Raw genomic sequence first — 24,449 nt, forward strand, 5'->3', positions numbered from 1 at the left:
ATATTGCTTCTTAAAAAGAAATGCTTTGTTTATTAAAATATTGGCATAGAAACCAATCCCCCTCCCCCATTCTGTGGCATTTCAATGCAACTACATAATTTGGTGCTCTAATTAGCCAGTTAAGCCCATATGCAAGTATTTTGAACTGCACCCATATCCATAGGCCCTATGTACCAGGAGCTTGATCACCCCTAACAACACATCTTGTGATAGTCTTTGAATCATTTGTGTAAGTCTGTAAGGATATAAGTATAATTATTGTTTCCATCGTTTCTCATTGTGTAAATTTATAGTAGCACATCACATCATCTCTATCACCCATCAAATTTCAGCAAGGGAAATTTCGGACAGCTTTATGTTTTTTTGTGACATTCAAATACTCTGACAGCAATTTTCAGATAGAAGATGGGCTTTTTTCTTAACTGAAATTCAACTAAGCTCTATTGCCAAAACTTTCCCTGGAGATAGCAGTGTAGATGGAGTATGACTATGAATGGGAGGGGGGGGGGGAGGTAAAGCTATTTTCAAATTATTGTTACCGAAATGCTGGACCTCCAACTTTTTTTTAGGATATGACTCTATTGTGTTTTTTTGTCTTGATTTTTCACCATGTGAGAATAATTCACTAATCTAACAGCTGGTTTGAGTCACTTTGTTTAATTGCTGATAAATGAAAAAGAAAAAGGTCTAAAAATTTTCCATTTCAAGTTCATAGAGGCCTTTATAAATGCTGCCATCAGCCAACTAGATAAGAAAATGAAGCTCAACCATACATTCCTGTCCAAAGATCCAGTATTATTGATTTGTATTGTTAACTATATTATAGTGGGTCACCAATAGGAATTCTTTTTCTTTCATGACAGAACTACACTGAAACCACATCAGCACCAAAAAGTCAGAATAAAACCATCATGAATGAAGTCTGTCAACCAGTGTTACTGTACTTCTTCTACTGTGGGAAATATACCTAAAGAAAAGCCACCTCTTTCAAGAATTGGCCCAATCCCCACAAGCTATATATCCCTTTGGGACATGACCCTTTCTACACGATTTCTCTCTTATCTCCTTCCCTAAAAGAAAAATAGCCCCAATCAATTAGTCCAAGTGGTAATAGAAACAGCTTACAACTTCAGGGTCAAGACTGAAATTGCAAATTTAGAAGAAACAAATTCTTTGTGTTTCTGGTGGTGCCAGGCACACAGTTTTTCTTGACTTACAGTGACTGTAGCAGCCATGGTTAATGTCAACTCTAGTGAGGAGTGACAAAGTTACAATATAGTTAAAGAGTGTGGAGGGTGTACAAGATACAGGCCGTTTGAAAATTGACTCTAGGAATCTAACCTTTATGATCATTAAAATGATACCAAAATAAACAAGTTTAACAGCCAGCTTCAAAGATCTTCAGTGGTTTTGACAATGTGCAGGCAGGGAGGGATTGAGGGTGTCCTTTGAAATCTTGGAAGTTTGAAATATGAGGACAAGTTTTTATAAACACTGGAAGAGAGAAGAGATGGAAGGAAGGAAGAAAAAGAAGGTAAAGAAATAAACTTCTTGGTGGAGGGAGCTCTTTAAAGATGAACCAAGTCATATAGATGATATTCAAAGAGACCACAAGCTGTGGTTTAATTTGTCAGATCTGAGGCAGGTTGACCTGACCTACACAAATGATTGATGGTGTGAATGATGGATGGATGGATGGAAGGGTTAAAGGGATACACACTTTGTTCTGTAACTAATTTATTCAGGCTTCAAGTTATTTGTTTAAACAGTACAGGGTGACTGACTACCTAAGGATGTGTTTAAGAAATTTGGTGGTGTTGGACATGTATGTCAAAATCTGGACAAAAAAACCTCAAAAATAGAAACAAAGAAAAGTAGGCCTAGGTCATTTTGATTTTGGTTTAAAGATATTCACCATTTGACACAATTAATTAAACACAAACTTGCTGATGCTATGAAGCTCCCAAACAGTTTACTTACAGACTATGTTTAAAGTTACTGTTGCAATCCATTGAATTGTGCATTAATAAGATAAGTTCCATTTGTGTTGTACTTTGCAAGACTTTCCTTTTTGTCTTACAGATGATTATTACGTTGCTTGTGAGGAACAGACTTCATAAAGGATGTGCTAAACTAGATCCCACTCACCTCCTATTACAGAGCCTCTGATGGTCTACAAACTAAAAGTGTTTTAAGGTGCTATCATAGGCTACATGGACTGATATTTAGTACCTAAACACATAGCTGAGCTGAGTGTGATAAGATGTGTCCACTCTAAATAAATACATACAATAACCTTGCCCTTATTCTTTCACTCTGAAGTAGTTGGTTTCTATTGCCTATTAATCTGTATTATTCTTAAAAAGACTTACATGTGAATAATGTATGCAGTATTTTGTATGATGTATACCTAATGATCATAATATGTGCACCTAAACTGATTAAGTATGTTTACCTTTAAATGAATAATATATGCAACATTATGAATAACCATGGCCATATATACTTAATGTGAATAATGCATATTTACATATAGTATTCTGAATTATGTGTGCACTTTTATGAACACATGTACTATTCCCCCTAATTTGTATAATTATTCTAAACAGAATTTTTTTTTTGAATTAACATATTCTAACAGACAGGATGGATATTGCTATATGGGAACACTCCCATTATTTGCATAATCTATAATTAACATGTGATAAGTGATGGATGTTAGTCCCCATCGAGTTACAAACATGTTCACTCAGGTATGCATCAAATCCCTTAAGACTAATCTTTAGTAAATCCCTCTATATCCTCACCAGATGTCGACATTAATATTGGCTCATAATACCATTTTGAAAACAAACCATATTATGCTAACCAGCTCATAACAGCAGCTAGGATCTGGAGATGAATGAGCCCACTAATTTGGTAATACTACAATAACATTTAGTTTTTGCAAAAAATAACCAAAGTACACAATAACGCTTGTTCTGAAAGGTATACTCATGTCCAAAAAATATATTTATAATGCACCGGTGCTGTGGCTGGGTGGATAAAGGTGGTGGCATTTGAAGCAATGAGGCTTAACAATCGGGTGGTTCCAGGTTTAGTAAGGTAGGCTTTCATCCAAGAGCAAGGTATAAGTTTTAATCCATCAGTCCTTGCGGGTTACTCACACATTTGTGGTCGCTTAAGCGTCGTAAACATAACTGCTGATTATTATTATTATTAATGAAGAGTACTTTAACACTGATTTGTTGTGGCTGTTGCAATATATATGCTATTGTACACTGGCATGTATTCACCACATTATTTACTAATTACAGATACAAACTTGAACATTTTCAGACCTAGTCTGTATTGACTACTTTTGGGATGCATTAAATGCAAACACCTTCAAATATGATGATGTTATAATGAGGGAGTGTTTACTGTTTTTCTCTTTTCCTTAATCTCACAAACAAACATCACAAACTGTAAATATTTATATGGCTAAACTTTCTATTGATTGTTTTCTCTCTTCTCACAGACTGATTATGCACGAACCTCAAGGACTTAACATGTTTTAACTTTGCAGTGAGAAATTACAGGGGCAAATCAACTTTGGACACTCAGATAGATCCATTGCAAAAGCTTAAACTAAAAATTTATTCCAAGGAAAACAGATACAGAGGAACAACAAAACAAGTAAGTCCCATAAATCAATGCACTGAATGCTTCACTGACATGTACGTACAACTCCATAATTTAGTCTTCAATGAAAAAGGCCTTCCATTGTTCCAGGGTAAGTTGAAGTACTGTTACTATAGTCTTCACTGATGTATGTACAACTCCATTATTTTATTCTTCAATGAAAAGGTCCTTCCCTTCTTCCAGAGAAGTTGAAGTACTTACTTTCACTATAGTCATGAAATAATACTCTACTTGGAAATAGCACTGATGACACTTTTCTCTTAAAATGATATATTAAAGAAACTGTCATCAAAGTTTTCAATCCCTAGCAACTATCGGCTTTCCTATTCATATCTTCTTCTTCTTTCTGTTTACCTTTTTATTTTAGGGGAAAAAAAAAGTCAAAATATGACTCCATCTTGAATGGAGCTATCTTATGTTCGGTCAGTTTGCAAAGCATGAAGAAAATCCTCTCTCTCTTGTCAAGAAAGATCAGATCAAAAAGTCTTTTTGTTACCAAATTACATTCCCATGACTACCAAGCCCAATATGACTGCAGAAATCACATCTGAATGTGCCATCTATCCTGCTGTGTGTTTTCATTGTCACATAATACAACACATTATGGTATGCAATATGTCTTTAACTAATCAATCCCTCAGAGAATGGAACTCTCTCAACCAGCTGACTGTTTGTTGCCTTGCATAAACTTGGGTGATTCCTTCCTTGAGTCATTTTTTACAAATGATCAGAAGCTTTCATCTTTTCTTGTAAGCTGCTCATTCCTCATTGTTGAAATTCGACTGAGGCGGTAAATGAGTCATTCATGTTCCTGGACAATAAATTTATTCAGCCAGGAGTTGGCGTCCAGGTAAGTAAAACATAAATAGCTCCCATGGGATAAACTTTTGCTAGCTTGATTATCAAAAGGGTTTTATAATAGAATATAATTACAGATTGTAGGTCATCATCTTCTAGCAGTGCAGATGAGAATGTCAAAGGTTAGACAGCTAGAGACAAAACAAAAGAGAGACATCTCCCATAATACCTTACTGTGACAATTATTAGAAATGGTCTCCTTGGGGCTGTAAGTCCACAGAGGCTACAGAACATGAAGCTTAACATGAATTCTACCATAAAAGTCAACTGTAAAACCTTGCAGGACCTCCGGAGGAATGGCTGTGCATGAGGAGGCTCAAGGAAGCAGGGAGGGTGATGAGAGGATTCTTTTATTGTAATTTACAAGAGTATCACAGCCAAGTAGCAAGACAGTTCCTTTGGTGGGTGTAGCGATTGGAGCCCTGGGGTCAAATATGTATCACTTCTGACAAATCGGCCATCTGGGGGCTTTTCCGAGCAGCCAGCCTTCATATTGGCTCGTGTGATCTTCTTTGTGCTGAAGGCGATGCAATTCTGTCACTTTGAATAAAACATCAGTCTACCAAACAGATTTGACAGTAACTTGCCAGATCTCTTTGGTGGAAGATATGAGTCATGAACTTTTGCATTTTCTATTAATAATCTAAACCCAAGGAAAACAAGAAGGAGTTTGCGGCCTCCCAACGTAGAAAGGGGAAAGAATTTAGCTAATCCAAGTGAGAGTGTTATTATCCTACCCAAAGGGGATAAATTTGCCACCTATCCCTTTTGCTTCTTCCATCTTGTTCTCTCCTTTGTCTTGCTCGATATGCAAATCATTCAGAAATACAGGTTTGAGTGATTCAAGTCTGACGGCCAGGTAAACTACTCTGTCAATGTATTAGTTACAAGACTGTGGTGGTACATTGGATGATCTTTCACGGCCGGTGTTTGTAAAAACCTGCATAGATTTTATACAACAATCTCTTTCGCGTTCGCATATGAGAAGCACGCTACGGATTTGGTTTAAATCCAAGGGGATCATTAAGCCACAAAAGGAATTGGCAGGGCAAACTTGTAAGTCTGATCGTCCGACCAATGTCTGTTTGGACAACAAAAGCCAGCTTCTATGATTGTATGGCGGACGACTACTTTTACATGTAACATAGATTGAGTTGCAACTAACCCCCCATCTAACCCCCCCTCTAACCCCCCTAACCTTACTTTGTTTCGTTTTGTCATGTTGCCCACTTCCTTGATGATGAGATTTACAAATCATCTAGTGACTGTACTGCAGGTCACTTGACAATACTTCATTAGTATAATATCTTTCAACTTTATGAGTTATGTTAGCACAGCGTCTTGACGAAAAATTGTTTGACTGTCCAGTTGCTATATTGCTGGCATCCAAAATTCTGTCCCTGTCGAATAGCCAAGTCACCTGCAACGCAGTAACTCGACTACTTGCCAATTCTGGCCAAGATTCCTTACCTCACATCTTCCTCCTCAAGCAACCTCTTCCACTTTCTCTTTTATAGTAATGGATTTCTCTGCAATCTCTCCTATTTCTGATTTGATGGATTCCATCTCAGCTGTGATAAAAGTAAAATAATGATGAATATAAGGTAAGGTTTAAGCTGGCTGGCAAGAATGCTGCCTAACTGAACTTGACCATTCAAATGAACTGTCCTCACTGGTGTAGGTTATTGACAGCTGTGAAGACCCCATACTGACCCCCCTTCACACTGAACCTGTCAGCTACTCATGAGCATACACATGGACTGTTTTTCTGCCAGTGGCCAGGGCTCAAGTAGGTCAAATACATACTGGGTTCCCCCTGGTTGGTTATATTAGTTAAAACTATATATTAATAGTTGTACACTGCAGCAGACTAACCACAGCCGGTTATGAAAATGCTCCATGTTTATAGTTTTTCCTACTGAAGCTCACACGGCTAAAACCAGGCAAAATCTTGATCAATAGTAGTCTTTAAGCACACTGCTCGACTCTCAGAGATTTTCCACTTAATGACGGTCCAGTTGAGTCCAGTTGCGAAGTTCTCCAAGTTTATATATCGAGTGTAACCTAGATTAACAAAAGTGTTCTCAAAACCAGTTGAAAGAAACTATCAAGATATAGCAGATCATTTTACTGCGCATATCATCATCATCTTGACGAGTCAAGTTCAAATGATGTTCAAAAGATAATTTTGTTTAAAGATTGTCAATTGAAGTTCTATTTCAGAACACTCCTCCTCATGATGCCTACTGGTTGATGAGATGTCGAGAATCATATCAGATCAACGAGTAATAGCTCATCAATAGTCACTTGATGAAGCACAAAATATCTACGAGGGTGTCTTGGTTTGATCAATGATAATAATCTTATGAGAAACAAATGAAAGGTTTGGTGAAATCTCCAAACAAATGCAAAAGAAAAGAAAAGAAAGAGAAAACTAAAGAAAAGAAAAATACAAAAGAACACAAGAGAAATAGATAAGTACTTATTGTACTCTTATATCTAACAAATTGCATTCAAGATTCTTGACAGCTCTAACATTTGGGACCTTCAAATAAAAACTGATTAAATATTTAATTTGATCTATCAATGTCTTTTCTATCACATACTTTCCCACTCAATGACAAACATATTTCCAACAGGACACCATCACTTTACAGCCCGACCACCTACACTGGTCTCAACACTAAAAGCAATCTTGTTCTATGTTTTGCGTCTGGTTTAACACCCACCCAATCATCTAAAAATCCAATTTACGACAAACAATCATACTGCCCCATTTTAATAAATACACATACTCCTTTCATACAAGAATGTACCCCCTCTTAATAGAATAACAAAGAATCCTCTTATCTTGGATCTTAAGCATAAGCTTAATTATCAACCTGCGTAGATGTTTCGGTAGTACGTAATCAAATTTTCCACACGGAATGGGGGTAGGCAACACATGCATAATTAATTACTCCTTTGCAATTTATTAAGTTGAAGACAGCAAATTAAGGCCTAGAAAAAAGAAAAAAAATTGTATCAGCTTCAAGGGAAGCTTTTTCCCCAGGGAACTTTTGTCTATCTATCTAACACACATGGATAAAAATTTTTGGGAGGAGACAAATTAAAGGAGCACGTAAGGCAATGATTGCTAGTTGAGCTTCACTAGAAAAACAAACATTTCATGCTAAAGGTTGATGATACTGGGCCCAAAATATGCTAGAAAGTCAAAAAATGGTCGCTTTTGCTCAACCTTCATCACCAACACATATATAGAATAGTATACTTTGGATGCTCTTCAATAATGTCTTATAACAACTTTGAAAGATAAAACATCCACAAATTAAATTCCGAAACTTTTAGCAAGTTTTAGCTGCTTTTATCTGGGTGCCAATACTGATGGCCTTAAAGGATTGCTCCTTAGTTTATTAGTCTAAGGCCTATAGGATTGGTTCATAGCAAAACCTCTTTTAAAGTTACACTGTGGATTAATCTGTATGTTGTCACATCTTGTGACTTAAAATGGGTCCTAACAGTTTGATATTTGCAGCTGACACCCATGGTACTAAGTGAGAGCAAACACCGCCTCACCGAGTGCTGCCAGCAAATCAATAACATACCATTTCTATCAATTAATGTCCCTAAAGCACATGTACTTTTCCCTACTTTCTTCACTAGATGTAATCTGATCAATTTTTTTTTCACAATTAAAGACAAAATTATTAGAAAAAATGTCTTTTACATCGAATGCTGAGACAGATTCTCCTGAAGCAACCAACTGTGTATAATATAACAACGCTTTTCTTTGAATCAAACATGCTCGAACAGACTAACTGGTTAGTGCGTGGCAAATGATGCACCTGCAGCCTAGCCTACTTTGCATATAAGAATCTGGGCTGAAAATATTATTATTGCAAAGGGTTTATTGCAAAGAGCCTAAGTATGGAAGAGATTTAACATTACACTCATACATAGACCACTGCACTAAGACGGGCAGTGACCCTAGTTGAAAGATGAATTAGCGTTGATGAAACGCAGCCGGTATCTAGCTTGTATCTCCGATGGTAATCACTAAATTCTTGTAATGTATTTTTCGAAATTAAAAAGGCACATTTATAGATGTGAAATGTGCAGAGGATATGGGTGGTTTAATGCATGACTGATAAAATTCCATTAGAGCCCAAATATCTTTCTCAAGTGATCATTATTGAGCACATTTACCACGAGTAAGAATATATTCTAGAAACTCAAAGAAATAAATATTTTCTATGTTAATTTATTATGACACACAAATTAATCCTGATACAAAACCATGATTGGAAAGTGAATTAGTGATGGTTGTTCCTTAAAACTTATCTCTATTGAGTGTGGGAGGGGTGGGAGAGGGGATGGGGTTAAATTAGAAAACCCCTACCATGTGACACTTCTAAATTAATGTACATGAATACCTAGTTATTTGTAAATTTATTTGGTTGTACACAGAACATGTAAACATGAATGTTCAGCATAATTGAGGGGGTATATACATGTTACATCACTAAATAGTCACTGTTTAGAGATCAATTTAAAACTGTTCACACTAAAATCTGATAAACAGTACCTTGTCATGAGTGTGGTATTAATTAAGTACTGCAAAATAGTATCAAGAAAGATTTAGACCATCAAGATCACAAAAGGCTTAAAGTGGCCATGACAGGAATATTTCACGTCCAATCTTTTGGGGGGTCCATCTAAGCATGTTCTCTAGAACATATATCAACCATTCTGCCAGTTGAAAACTTGATTTTTCCATTCGAAAATTGAGGATTAATTTACCCAAAGTTTGTTTGCCCGAAAATTTAAAAGAGTTAAGGCAGACCTGTAAGAGAGGAGCCACATACAGTTTAACTTCTTTTTTTAATGTTTTAGGAGCCAATGTCTGGGAGGGTGTCTTAATATTAATCTTAATTTTGAATACTTAGCTGATGCTCATAAAGAATTGTTAAAACTACCATTAATCTGGGGAAGAAACTTAACAGGAAGATGGAAGGATCAATGTACTCAGTACACACATATGCATTTACATTGAATGAGAAGAAAAACAGCTCAAACTTTAAAGCAGCATTTTGCGTCCTTTTCTATGATTTTTCTCAACCTCACTGACTCCACTATGCCATAACGACATACATAACTAGCTTATCTATTTAAATCTTACTTCATATGGTGGCATAAAAGTCGAAAAATTTGCAACTTTCAACTTTGTTTTTCTCCAAGATATTTACCGTTAGAACCCAATAAACCTCGCCCATAATATGACTATTTAAACACTACGAACTTTGTCATTGACCAATACAACATCATGCTTGATTTGTGTACAGTCTATATTGCAGTTGTACCAGGGAGTTCCATTACATCTCCCTGGTTGTACCAACGCAAAGCCTTGAATCTATTTTTAGCAACGGCTCATAACTAAACCTGCATCTCTGATTGGTTGAATTCAAACTAGTGGGTTTGGCGGAACTGTATGCGATTAATTTTAACTGTGGAATTTGTCTTGGACACTCTTCTCATTATCTGCAAATATCCTTAATTACTCGCCAAATAACGTTGTTGACAGGGAAAAACTTGGCTAATATCTTAGTTTCCTGTTTTGTGATTGATATATGTAAAAAATCGATGGACATGTCAAAAAAGTAGAAAACGGCGACCAAACGCAAAATGCTGCTTTAAGATTTCTGATGAATTAAAAGATCACACAACATGATAGCTGATAGAAGATTTGTTCTTCAAGAGGTCAAATGCTAGTCTCGAGCTTTTAGCTCAACGAATGTTGTCTTTATATTTTCTGTGATATTTTTCTATTGTTTGCGATGCATAGCGACTTTCCAATAACATATCCTTGGAAAGGACTCATTCATTAACTCTTTTGTTTAAGTCACCAAACATTGAGGTCACTGAAACAGAAAGTAGTTTCAATTGTGGAGTGCAACCTTGTTAACTAGAGTCTGTGTTATGCTTCCATGGTACCACCATCATAGATGTGTGTATGTATGCTAAGTTCACATAGCTACCATATATATATAGACTATATATATAAGCCAAAGGTAAGTACTGTAAAATATTAGCATAGAGATACATAAGAACAGTTTGTATGAGATACTATGGCATTAGTAGGGAGTCATGAAACAGGAGGAGACCAGAGAATAATTTAGCTTTCTAATTTTGTGTGGCATTTTCAAGGGCTCTGAATTGTTGTTTCCCTCTGACTGAATACTATGGTTCCTGTGTACTACACTGCTATACAACACTGAATACTATGGTTCCTGTGTACTACACTGCTATACAACACTGAATACTATGGTTCCTGTGTACTACAAGTGCTGCTATACAACAATGAATACTATGGTTCCTGTGTACTACACTGCTATACAACACTGAATACTATGGTTCCTGTTTACTACACTGCTATACAACACTGAATACTATGGTTCCTGTGTACTACACTGCTATACAACACTGAATACTATGGTTCCTGTGTACTACACTACTATACAACACTGAATACTATGGTTCCTGTATACTACACTGCTATACAACACTGAATACTATCGTTAATGTGTACTACACTGCTATATAACACTGAATACTATGGTTCCTTTGTACTACACTGCTATACAACACTGAATACTATGGTTCCTGTTTACTACACTGCTATACAACACTGAATACTATGGTTCCTGTGTACTACACTGCTATACAACACTGAATACTATGGTTCCTGTGTACTACAAGTGCTGCTATACAACAATGAATACTATGGTTCCTGTGTACTACACTGCTATACAACACTGAATACTATGGTTCCTGTTTACTACACTGCTATACAACAATGAATACTATGGTTCCTGTGTACTACACTGCTATACAACACTGAATACTATGGTTCCTGTGTACTACACTACTATACAACACTGAATACTATGGTTCCTGTATACTACACTGCTATACAACACTGAATACTATCGTTAATGTGTACTACACTGCTATATAACACTGAACACTATGGTTCCTTTGTACTACACTGCTATACAACACTGAATACTATGGTTCCTGTTTACTACACTGCTATACAACACTGAATACTATGGTTCCTGTGTACTACACTGCTATACAACACTGAATACTATGGTTCCTGTGTACTACACTGCTATACAACACTGAATACTATCGTTAATGTGTACTACACTGCTATACAACACTGAATTCTATGGTTCATGTGTACTACACTGCTATAGAACACTGAATACTATGGTTCCTTTGTACTACACTGCTATACAACACTGAATACTATGGTTCCTGTTTACTACACTGCTATACAACACTGAATACTATGGTTCCTGTGTACTACACTGCTATACAACACTGAATAGTATGGTTCCTGTGTACTACACTGCTATACAACACTGAATACTATCGTTAATGTGTACTACACTGCTATACAACACTGAATTCTATGGTTCATGTGTACTACACTGCTATATAACACTGAATACTATGGTTCCTGTGTACTACACTGCTATACAACACTGAATACCATGGCTCCTGTATACTACACTGCTATACAACACTGAATACTATCGTTCCTGTGTACTACACTACTATACAACACTGAATACTATGGTTCCTGTGTACTACACTGCTATACAACACTGAATACTATGGTTCATGTGTACTACACTGCTATACAACATTGAATACTATGGTTAATGTGTACTACACTGCTATACAACACTGAATACTATGGTATCTGTGTACTACACTGCTATACAACACTGAATACTATGGTTCCTGTGTACTACACTGCTATACAACACTGAATACTATGGTTCCTGTATACTACGCTGCTATACAACACTGAATACTATGGCTCCTGTATACTACACTGCTATACAACACTGAATACTATGGTTCCTGTGTACTACACTGCTATACAACACTGAATACTATGGCTCCTGTATACTACACTGCTATACAACACTGAATACTATGGTTAATGTGTACTACGCTGCTATACAACACTGAATACTATGGTATCTGTGTACTACGCTGCTATACAACACTGAATACTATGGTTCCTGTGTACTACGCTGCTATACAACACTGAATACTATGGTATCTGTGTACTACGCTGCTATACAACACTGAATACTATGGTTCCTGTGTACTACGCTGCTATACAACACTGAATACTATGGCTCCTGTATACTACACTGCTATACAACACTGAATACTATGGTTCCTGCGTACTACGCTGCTATATAACACTGAATACTATGGTTCCTGTGTACTACACTGCTATACAACACTGAATACTATGGTTCCTGCGTACTACACTGCTATACAACACTGAATACCATGGTTCCTGTATACTACACTGCTATACAACACTGAATACTATGGTTAATGTGTACTACACTGCTATATAACACTGAATACTATGGTTCCTGTGTACTACACTGCTATACAACACTGAATACCATGGTTCCTGTATACTACACTGCTATACAACACTGAATACTATGGTTCCTGTGTACTACACTGCTATACAACACTGAATACTATGGTTCCTGTATACTACACTGCTATACAAACCTGAATACTATGGTTAATGTGTACTACACTGCTATACAACACTGAATACTATGGTTCTTGTGTACTACACTGCTATACAACACTGAATACTATGGTTCCTGTATACTACACTGCTATACAACACTGAATACTATGGTTAATGTGTACTACACTGCTATATAACACTGAATACTATGGTTTCTGTGTACTACACTGCTAGACAACACTGAATACTATGGTTAATGTGTACTACACTGCTATATAACACTGAATACTATGGTTCTTGTGTACTACACTGCTATACAACACTGAATACTATGGTTAATGTGTACTACACTGCTATACAACACTGAATACTATGGTTCCTGTGTACTACACTGCTATACAACACTGAATACTATGGTTCCTGTATACTACACTGCTATACAACACTGAATACTATGGTTAATGTGTACTACACTGCTATATAACACTGAATACTATGGTTTCTGTGTACTACACTGCTAGACAACACTGAATACTATGGTTCCTGTGTACTACACTGCTACACAACACTGAATACTATGGTTCCTGTATACTACACTGCTATACAACACTGAATACTATGGTTAATGTGTACTACACTGCTATATAACACTGAATACCATGGTTCCTATGTACTACACTGCTATACAACACTGAATACTATGGTTCCTGTGTACTACACTGCTATACAACACTGAATAGTATGGTTCCTGTGTACTACACTGCTATACAACACTGAATACTATGGTTCCTGTGTACTACACTGCTATACAACGTTACACATTGTATAGCAACTTTGTGTAGCATTTTGAGATGCGTTACTGGATGAATTACCCCCAGGGCTTAGGCTAAACAAGTATCAGAAATTAGAAAGGAAGAGAGTCAATGACTTTGAGAAGAGTTGTGGCTCCCAGTGGTAGTGAATTTTATTCATTCCAGTCAGAGTTCCAACTATGTACCAATAACACTCCCAATCAAACAAGCCCAAAGAAAAGAAAATAACAGTTCCTCTGAACACTATTGTTCCTGTGTACTACACTGCTATATGTCACTTTAAGGTTTGAAGTCTTTCCTGCAAGTAGGATTTTTTTTTATTCTTTTCATATTGGTGAAACATTCCTTGACATAAATAGTAAAACCTACAAAAACATCCAGCTAGTCTGGTAGTTACTATGGAGGCCACTCATTTTAATGGATGACAGGCATCATGTCAAAGGTCGAAGAAGCCTATAAAGCAAGACAATAAAACAGGATGTATGATCTTATAATATTTATCAAGACAGATAATTACAATCATTCCTTTCTTTGTTTCTCTCTACCAGGTGAAGCGTCTCCATTTCTCTTCAGGAATCAGATTCATCAATCTATCTACATTTTACCACTATTTGACCTTTTTCCACCACCTATCTCATCAATCATACATTAGTAAATTCTTCTTATTTAAACAACACATTTTTAAGGAGTCACTATAGGCTACATGTATATATATACACTAAAAACTCGGATCTACTGTATAATTTGTGGAAATGTTAAAATGTATACAATATCTGTGGTTGGAATGTACTGATGAAGGACAGGTTATCATCATCATCAATGTCTAATACATAGCTATACTATCATGACTATCATGATGGACAATTTATTGACCAAAGTAGCATGAATTATACACACAAACAAAGAATTGCCAGATTGCTAGAGTGAGGTAATGCATAAGGTTATTTGAGGCGAGGGAGTACATGCTGTGTATTATTCACACAAACCTTAACCAATCACAAAACTGTTTGCTCAAAAGAAGCAAAATCTACATCCCAAGCATGCCTTACTTTATAATACTGTACACTATAATTATGGCAGAATTTGAAAGGTCGGTGTCATTGACAGGCAATAAACTAATTACTATGGAAGTATGTACATAAAGAGGAAACTTCACATAGAAGGTAGCACAGCTATAAACGATAATACTTTTATTGACTCTGGTACAGTCCGAGGATTTTGGCTAGATCTTTTTCATATCGAAATGCAACTCGGTACTAAAATGCCTCATGCATGCAAGACATCAATGTGATTATCAGAGAACATGTTACATTAACACAAAAAAAAACAAGAGCCCAAGGGCACTGTGGTTCCTTGCTTGGGGTATATGACAATACACATCATATTATCAAGCAAGATTGGGCTGAAATAGTCCAAGTAATTGTCCTACATGTTCCCATAAAGTAACCAACACTATAGCCAACACTTTTGTGATCACAAAATGTGATCGGATTTTTTATCAAAAGGCACTTTTGAGATCTAAATATGGCGTCGAAAATGTAAGAAATATAAGAGACCTACAAGCGTGTCAACAGATATGATAACAATGGTGACCTCAGATGACATGACCTTGAAGTTCAAAATGTTCCACCACCCCATTCACAACTTGTCCCAAAATATCAACCATGTCACACCTTGGCATTGAGATTTAATTGCATAAAATGTCAAAAAATTAACTTTTGAACTTGTATGTAACTTCACACACAAAGGTCACCCGGAGGTCAACCAATTGAGATTTTTGATCGGTGAGACCTAAATAGAGCATGACTGTAAAAATTCAAACATTTTTTCTTTGCCCATTTTCTCCCCCCATAATACTACTTTTTTAACATTAGCTGACCTTTGGTGACCTTGGATCACATGACCGTTAAGTTTGAAAATATTCCCCTATACCATTTGCAACTTGTCCAAAAAAATCAACCTTGTCACTAGGAGTTATTGCATTAAATGTGTGAAAATTAACTTTGACCTCAAATAACTTCGCACACGAAGGTCAAATGGGGGTCAACCCATTTACATTTATGATCAGAAGGTACCTTTAACATCTGAAAATAGCATCGAAACTGTAAAAATCCACAAAACACGAAAAGGTCACCAGAGGTCAAATTGAGGTCAAGGGTCACCCAGATGCGGGTCGACAATTGGATTACATTGGAGCAACTCCCAACCCTAACGGACAATTTGTTCTTAAGTTGTCGCAAAAATACTAGTTTTTTATCATTAATTGACCTTTGGTGACCTTGTATCACATGACCGTTAAGTTTGAAAATATTCCCCTATACCATTTGCAACTACTCCAAAAATATCAACCTTGTCACACCTTGGAACTGGGAGTTATTGCATTAAATGTCTGAAAATTAACTTTGACCTCATATAACTTATTACACGAAGGTCACACAGGGGTCAACCTATTGACATTTATGATCAGAAGGTACCTTTGACATCTGAAAATAGCATCGAAACTGTAAAAAATCCACAAAACACGAAAAGGTCACCAGAGGTCAAATTGAGGTCAAGGGTCACCCAGATGCGGGTCGACAATTGGACTTCATTGAAGCAACTCCCAACTCTAACGGACAATTTGTTCTCAAGTTATCGCAAAAATACTAGTTTTTTATCATTAATTGACCTTTGGTGACCTCGGATCACATGACCGTTAAGTTTGAAAATATTCCCCTATACCATTTGCAACTTGTCTCAAAATATCAACTGTGTAACACCTTGGCACTGGGAGTTATTACACTAAATGTCTGAAAATTAACTTTGACCTCATATAACTTAACATACAAAGGTCACCTTGGGTCAACTTATTGACATTTTTGATTGATGAGACCTAAATTAGAGCATCAAACTATAAAAATTCAAACATTTTTTTCTTTGCCCATTTTCTACCCCCAAAATACTAGTTTTTTGACATTAATTGAACTTTGGTGACCTCGGATCACATGACCGGTAAGTTTGAAAATATTCCCCTATACCATTTGCAACTTGTCCAAAAATATCAACCATGTCACACCTTGGAACTGGGAGTTGTTGCATTAAATGTGTGAAAATTAACTTTGACCTCGTATAACTTCGCACACGAAGGTCACACGGGTGTCAACCAATTGACATTTTTGATCGGAAGGTACCTTTGATATCCAAATCTAGCATCAAAACCAAACATTTTCTTTTTTGCTCGTTTCCTCCCAAAATAAGCACATTTTTTCTAATGTGACCTTTGACCTTTTGACCTTGGTTTCAGATGTAGTTTAATCTCCTGATTCCAAAAAACAAAACGAAAAGTCTGTACAACCATCCTAACTCCGACCGAAAAACTTTGACCCCATATAACTTCGCACATAAAGGTCACACGGGGTCAACCTATTGACATTTATGATCAGAAGGTACCTTTGACATCTGAAAATAGCATCGAAACTGTAAAAATCCCAAAAACACGAAAAGGTCACCAGAGGTCAAATTGAGGTCAAGGGTCACCCAGATGCGGGTCGACAATTGGATTACATTGACGCAACTCCCAACCCTAACAGACTTTTCGTTCTTAAGTTATTGCAAAAATACTAGTTTTTTATCATTAATTGACCTTTGGTGACCTCGGATCACATGACCGTTAAGTTTGAAAATGCTCCCCTAACCAGTTCACAACTTGTCCCAAAATATCAATCTTGTCGCACATTGGCACTGGGAGTTATTGCAGTTTTAATATTTTCGGTTTTTGGACCATAACTGACCTTTGGTGACCTTTGTGGGCACCAAAAACAATAGGGCACACCTTCTCCATATGGCGGATCTATAGTCCAAGTTTGGCCTCAATCCAACATTCCCTTATTGAGATAGAGCGTACCCAAGCAAGTGTCACAGACACACACACACACACACATACACACACACACACGCCAACCTGACTGCATAGGTTCCTTTTGCTAAAGCAAGGAACCAAAAAAAGGTTCAAATGGTATGCTCTATTTCATTGTTTCTAGGGTGGTGGAATTTTGATGGATTTGTTTAATATTTTCAGGTACCCTTACTTCCATTCATGGACTGGTAAGGGCACCCTAATTAATGTTGCAAAATCAGGGCAAACTGAAACTTCCAGAACTGCAATTTTTTGTCCAAAACAGCATTCTGCAAACCTTCCTCAGATTCCGAGATTGACTGTGTAATGTCACATCACAGTGAGAGAGTGGGATTCAGATTCATCAACATACACACCTTAAAAAGGAAATTCTTGTTCCATCCAAAACTACCAAGAAAAGTATCACTATGGAAAAACAGTTATAACCTTTGACTTCCATTGGCAAACAATTGATAGTGTTTTTGTACATTTATAAACTGGAATGTGAATTCAAAGCATTTGGTAATTTGAAGCAGCATATTATCCACCAGTCTCACTAGCTTCTTGCTCTCCAAAGCACTGCCATCTATTATTGCCGATGGACATAACACAATTGGTCAAACCTCTATCAACTTACTTTCTTCCTCAGCCCCCCCCCCCCACCACCACCACTAGTGAACACTACAAAGCAGTTGTTTTGGTTACTGAATGTACCAAGGTGACAGTAGTCAAGTTGGTCCTGGGAGTCAAGAGTAAGGATAGAGGGATTATAGGGCCAGGACTATTGTCAACCCAAACTTTCCACAGCAATCATTTTCACACGAGCATGGCTCCCCTCCCAGTAGTACTGCAAAACTAGTATGCATAAACCATATGCAACAGATTAAACAAATGAATGCATTGTACGCTCAAATTTGTTGGAGGTATCAATGTACATCATGCAGTACAAAATAACCCATTCCTACTGGTTACAAAGCTTTACAGAGCAGTGCAAAAATGTAGTGAAGAGCAGGAATTAAAAGGAATTATGAAATTCCTAGCTGCATTGGAGTTAAAACAGATGGCCAAAACCTACCCAATTTATCAATTGATCATTGTTTTTACATTGCAGGTCAGACCCCACGCTCGGCACTAAAACATGATCAATTGATTTTAAACCTCCACAGCCCTTTTCATCATGCCTATATGCAGTATCAGACGCGGTGAGCACTCCCAACCACCAAACAGGAAGTTGAGGTATTTTCCTTGAAGAAAACATGTGATACCCTAAGCCATGTGATATGCAACACTGCTAGTAATGCTTAAGTATTGAGTCATATTACACTGTGACCAATAATATCAGGGGTAACCAGGTCAACCCCCAGTTGCATTTACATTACATTAACCTTAGGCCCAGGGGCTGAACCTCCCTCCTATCCTAGTCCACATATTACACTGTAACTAATAATATCAGGGGTAACCAGGTCAACCCCCAGTTGCATTTACATTACATTAACCTTAGGCCCAGGGACTGAACCTCCCTCCTATCCTAGTCCACATATTACACTGTAACTAATAATATCAGGGGTAACCAGGTCAACCCCCAGTTGCATTTACATTACATTAACCTTAGGCCCAGGGACTGAACCTCCCTCCTATCCTAGTCCACATATTACACTGTAACTAATAATATCAGGGGTAACCAGGTCAACCCCCAGTTGCATTTACATAACATTAACCTTAGGCCCAGTGACTGTTCGTCCCTCCTATCCTAGTCCACATATTACACTGTAACTAATAATATCATGGGTAACCAGGTCAACCCCCAGTTGCATTACTTATGTTAATCTTAGGCCCAGGGACTGAACCTCCCTCCTATCCTAGTCCACATATTACACTGTAACTAATAATATCAGGGGAAACCAGGTCAACCCCCAGTTGCATTTACATTGCATTAACCTTAGGCCCAGTGACTGTTCGTCCCTCCTATCCTAGTCCACATATTACACTGTAACTAATAATATCAGGGGTAACCAGGTCAACCCCCAGTTGCATTTACATTATGTTAATCTTAGGCCCAGTGACTGAACCTCCCTCCTATCCTAGTCCACATATTACACTGTAACTAATAATATCAGGGGTAACCAGGTCAACCCCCAGTTGCATTTACATTGCATTAACCTTAGGCCCAGTGACTGCTCGTCCCTCCTATCCTAATCTACATATTACACTGTAACTAATAATATCAGGGGTAACCAGGTCAATCCCCAGTTGCATTTACATTGCATTAACCTTAGGCCCAGGGACTGATCTTCCCTCCTATCCTAGTCTACATATTACATATTTCCTTCTATCAAGCAACAAAACTTCGCAAAATCTGCTAAATTGCCTCGGTTAGGAAAAGTAGAAAACAAATGACGTCATTTGTTTATCAAGTCGAAACTGTATGATATCGTTGTAGGGAACTGCTTACTGCTACCACATACAGTTGGTGAACAGGCATAATACGCAGACACCACATAGCTAGCTCATACATATTACAAAATGGAGGCCGGTGGCATTGACCGTAAATTTTAATGATCATAAGCTTTTGGATTCAGATAGCGATAGCGAAGAAGGCCGAGAACTGGAGGACATGTTTACTGATCGTGGGAAGTTTTTCCCTTCATGTTCGAACTGGAGACCAGAGAAGAGGAGGCCGGATCGGACAGGGATGTCGAAATTGCTTGTCTTGACGGGACACAATAGTAACGTTAGGCCTAGCATACTATATAGGCTAGTTGTGTGACTAGTTAGGCCTAGATCGAATATTGTTACCTAACTTTCCCCATGGTAGAAATAACCCAGAAATAAATCTTGGTCTTAGCTAGGCTAGCTGAGTGCAGTGTTACTGAGCTAGCAGTTTTAGACGAACAGGAAACTTGCGCAAATCTCGGTACTGTTGTGCACCCATTTTCAGATGATATTTTATTGATTGTCTGCGACGTATTATTTACGTCTTGGATCTTGGTTAGCACATTTTGCCTATTTAGTTTTGGCCACCGTGACCCCCATGATGTCTATCATATTACCGGATGAGCTTGGTAATAAATTAAAACAGCAAAGAAACAATCGTGGAACTCCAAATTTGGTGTATAGGGTTTTGATATATAGCTTCTCAATCTTTACAAGTTTGAAGGGAATCTGCTACGTGTTGCTTGATCTTTAAAGTTCTTCTTTAACCAATTGATTACAACATGCAAAAGTAAGTCCAGCACTCTAAATGTCAACCTTTGGGGGCACAACTGTAGATTTAGGTCAAATTTGCATCTCAATTGAAGAAAACTGCAAGACTTCTTCTAGGTAATCAAAAAATCTCAAGAGGTATACAGAATATTCATGGATTGCACAGTTAATTCTAAGTGCCTACAGAAAACATTGTGTAACTTTGAATTTACAAGAACCAAACACCAACGCAAGACACCGGTTTATCATCAAAGCTAATCAACTAGCACTTGCGACTTTACTTGTATTCGCATCGTTTTCCACAAAAGTGCCCAGAAAGAATCCCTAATGACATCACATCCATCAGGGGTCAGTTTGAATAGAACTAACACTTAACTTAAATAACATTTTAAGATGAAACTGGTCCTGCGATAGTCTTTGTGGGTTCTGAGCACATCAATAAAATGGTTTTCTTGGCAAATAAGAAAATGAGCTATCCACACCAATGTCCATGTTATGCTTAGGAGAGCACTGTCACTTGTGTAGTCATTGGGGAGGGCGTTGTGGTCAAATGGCTCTAAGGCAAGGGACTTGGGACCTAAGGATGACAGGTTCAAGTCCTGGCCGGATCATAAATTATGTCCATCTGAAGAAGTTAGACACTCTCAGATTGCACAATGACACCTTTTGTCATGGCTACAACCCAGTTGCTGTACCAGTCTGAGACCCAAATGTTTGTGGAGAGTGGTTCAGATAGTCCTCCAACCCTGTTCCACCCTTTATCTTTTCCAAACATAACATTGCACATAACTTTCATACAAAGTTACCTTTTAACGTATCCAAGTCTCCTTCAATCACTTTTTGTAATCTCTCCCGAAGAGACTTAACAACGTCTTCTTGCCTCAGAATGTCTCCATCCGTTACTGTGAACTTGATGACTGGAGGTTGTTCCACGTTTATATAAACACCAGGATTTTTGTCTAACAGTGACTGAGAAAAAGAAGAGAGGTAAAGGAGTTAATTTAGAATAATACTGCCGTGACTGTTAATAGACTGTTGTCCATGGAGACCAAAATACTAAAAGTGTCCTCCAATTGACAATGACGTATTATACCACTGACATGACAATGACCCTAAACATTGCAAATTACAAGAATAATCTACCATTTATAGAAACTTTGTACATAGTTATGTATGTATCTTGAGAAAAAAAAACAAATTTGACCCCAGCTGGCCTGAAATGACCAAAACAATACATAGCCAGGTACTGTATTAAGCTTAAATATGAGTGCATGATCTGACCCTGCAGATCAGTAGAAGCAGGGCGGCATAAAGTTCAACATTCAAACCTCACAGGCAGCTGTTTCAATGCCCCCGGATTACGGATTAAATGTTTAAGGAATAACAAAGGCAGGGATCAAAGATATATTATTCAGTTACCTAAAAACTCTCTAATATTTGATTTTTAAGTTAACCGCTTCCTGTTTGACTGACTGTACACTCGCTTTGAAAATTGGCTCCTAAGGCCTCACCACAATACACAGTAAGCCGCCATTGATTACATAATATGCTTGAAATTCCACTTGATTTTGTACATTGTTCACTCTTTTCAGTTGATTTTATCAATGACCAAGACTAATGTATGTCTTCCAGTTACAAAGTTGTTGACAATTAATAATCATGGACGTTAAATATGAATCTAAGAGACTGACTTTGGTCAGCTCGCGGTTTGATAAGCCAATGATGGCTTCTTCGCGAGTTCTTGCTGGCAGGAGGATCTAAAATACATACAATACATGCAAACATCTAGCTACTGTATATGTCCTAGTACTAGAGGAATCCTAATGTAACAAAAACCACGCTATCTTTGTGTCTTTTCGCTATCTTTAGGCTTAAAAGCATAGCTGCTTATTTATGATTCTGCGACATGTTTTACTTTGTTCATCACCTTCTATTGGTGAAAAAAGGCTAAATTTCATACTGCACAGAAACATAATTTTCCAATGTGCAATTACGTAGCCTTAGTGCCTAACCTTTGTTCACAGAAAGTATCGATGTTGTAGATCTGTACTATGCAGACTTGAACAGCGATCAAAGCAGCAAGTGAATTTTGCGTTTTGGCGGGTAGATTTTTAGTCCAGTCGCCAAATGGCGAGTACTTTTAAAAATATTTGTCAAGGCCTGCTATGATATCACAAGTTCCAGAATGATACTACAGAATTGTCAAAATTCAACATATGACTTAGAAGTTGAAGTAGATTGATGACAAAATCAGAGACAAATTTAGCTTAGTGCCAAGAGCAACATACTACTACTACTACTAATAATAATGTAGATTTATATAGCGCCACCCCAAGAAAAGAGTAACTACTGCCCATGGCGCTTCGCAAAGTGGAAAGCATCAACATTGAAATGTACAACAGAAAAAATGAGTCTTCAGTAAACTCTTTAAAGTGGATGGACTAGAATAAGTTCGAAGATGGTCTGGTAACTGATTCCAAAGACTTGCGGTAGAGTAAGTCAAACTTCTGAAATCCTAAGCCTTCACGGGAGGTTCACATGATGTTATACCTTTAAGTATGGAAAGCGCATGTGATACATTACATAGGGATAGGTAGGGTACATGTTCGGGTCATGTGTGGGTCAATCAGCAAGGTAGATTGCCAAACCGAAAAGAGAACTCACATAGGGCAAATTTAGTATCTGTAGCTTGAGATAATAGCAACATGATATTATGATGCCTAAGGATGGAAGCATGTGTGATACCTCAACAGGGTATCCATGTTAGGGTCATGTGTAGGTGAATCAGCATGATGAATTGCCAAAATGAAATATGACAGATCAAAAAAGGGAACTCAGTAGGATTGAAGCATGCCCATGTTTACTCAGCAGGGTGTACTTTTACTCCAATAAGGTTATGTTATGGTAGAAGGATGCAATATATCAGGGTAGCTATGGATTAGAGGTGATTCAAGGGATTGGAGGGGATTAGTGGGATATGGAGAGAGAGACACAAGTGAGGAGGGGTGTATGAAAGTGGATATATAAGCTTTTAAGAATTGGTAAAATAGAATTCCATGACTATGGCAAATACCTGAAAGTATTTATAGTAAGCATACAACCTTACCCAAAATACAGTAGTTTGCTTTTTTTAGAATGTCTACAATCAAACTCTCGTAGTATTTGTTATAGCCTGCACAACTTCATACAAAGCAAGTTCACAAGAAATTATTTTGTGAGTAGATATACTGTAGCTTTCTCTTGATTGCCAAGTTGTTTACAAAAAGGCAATGGACATGAATTGATCTCCAGGGCCACAGTGAAGTTTTGTACCCATTTTGCAGACTATTAAAAACTCTACTAAGATACGTGTAAGACTAACATAACTCTACATTAGAAATGGCTTCATAGATTTATAAGCCTATAGGATCAGCAACTTCTGTTAAATGATGTGTAT

General features: G+C 37.4%; 1 protein-coding gene across 2 annotated transcripts in view; it reads right to left on the reverse strand.

Annotated features, from left to right (window-relative positions):
* Positions 1-24,449, reverse strand: part of LOC139979245 (methyl-CpG-binding domain protein 2-like) — a 98,175-nt gene that overhangs the window by 46,489 nt on the left and 27,237 nt on the right. For both annotated transcript variants that reach the window (XM_071990017.1, XM_071990016.1), the window contains exons 5-6: positions 21,820-21,982; positions 6,013-6,113 (exon numbers count right to left, since the gene is read on the reverse strand). In XM_071990017.1, coding sequence (XP_071846118.1) covers positions 6,028-6,113; positions 21,820-21,982 — 249 coding nt within the window. In that variant the 3' untranslated portion in view covers positions 6,013-6,027. The remainder of the gene's footprint in view (positions 1-6,012; positions 6,114-21,819; positions 21,983-24,449) is intronic.

The sequence above is a fragment of the Apostichopus japonicus genome, chromosome 13 (genome assembly GCF_037975245.1).
Source record: "Apostichopus japonicus isolate 1M-3 chromosome 13, ASM3797524v1, whole genome shotgun sequence".
Classification (NCBI taxonomy): Eukaryota; Metazoa; Echinodermata; class Holothuroidea; order Aspidochirotida; family Stichopodidae; genus Apostichopus; species Apostichopus japonicus.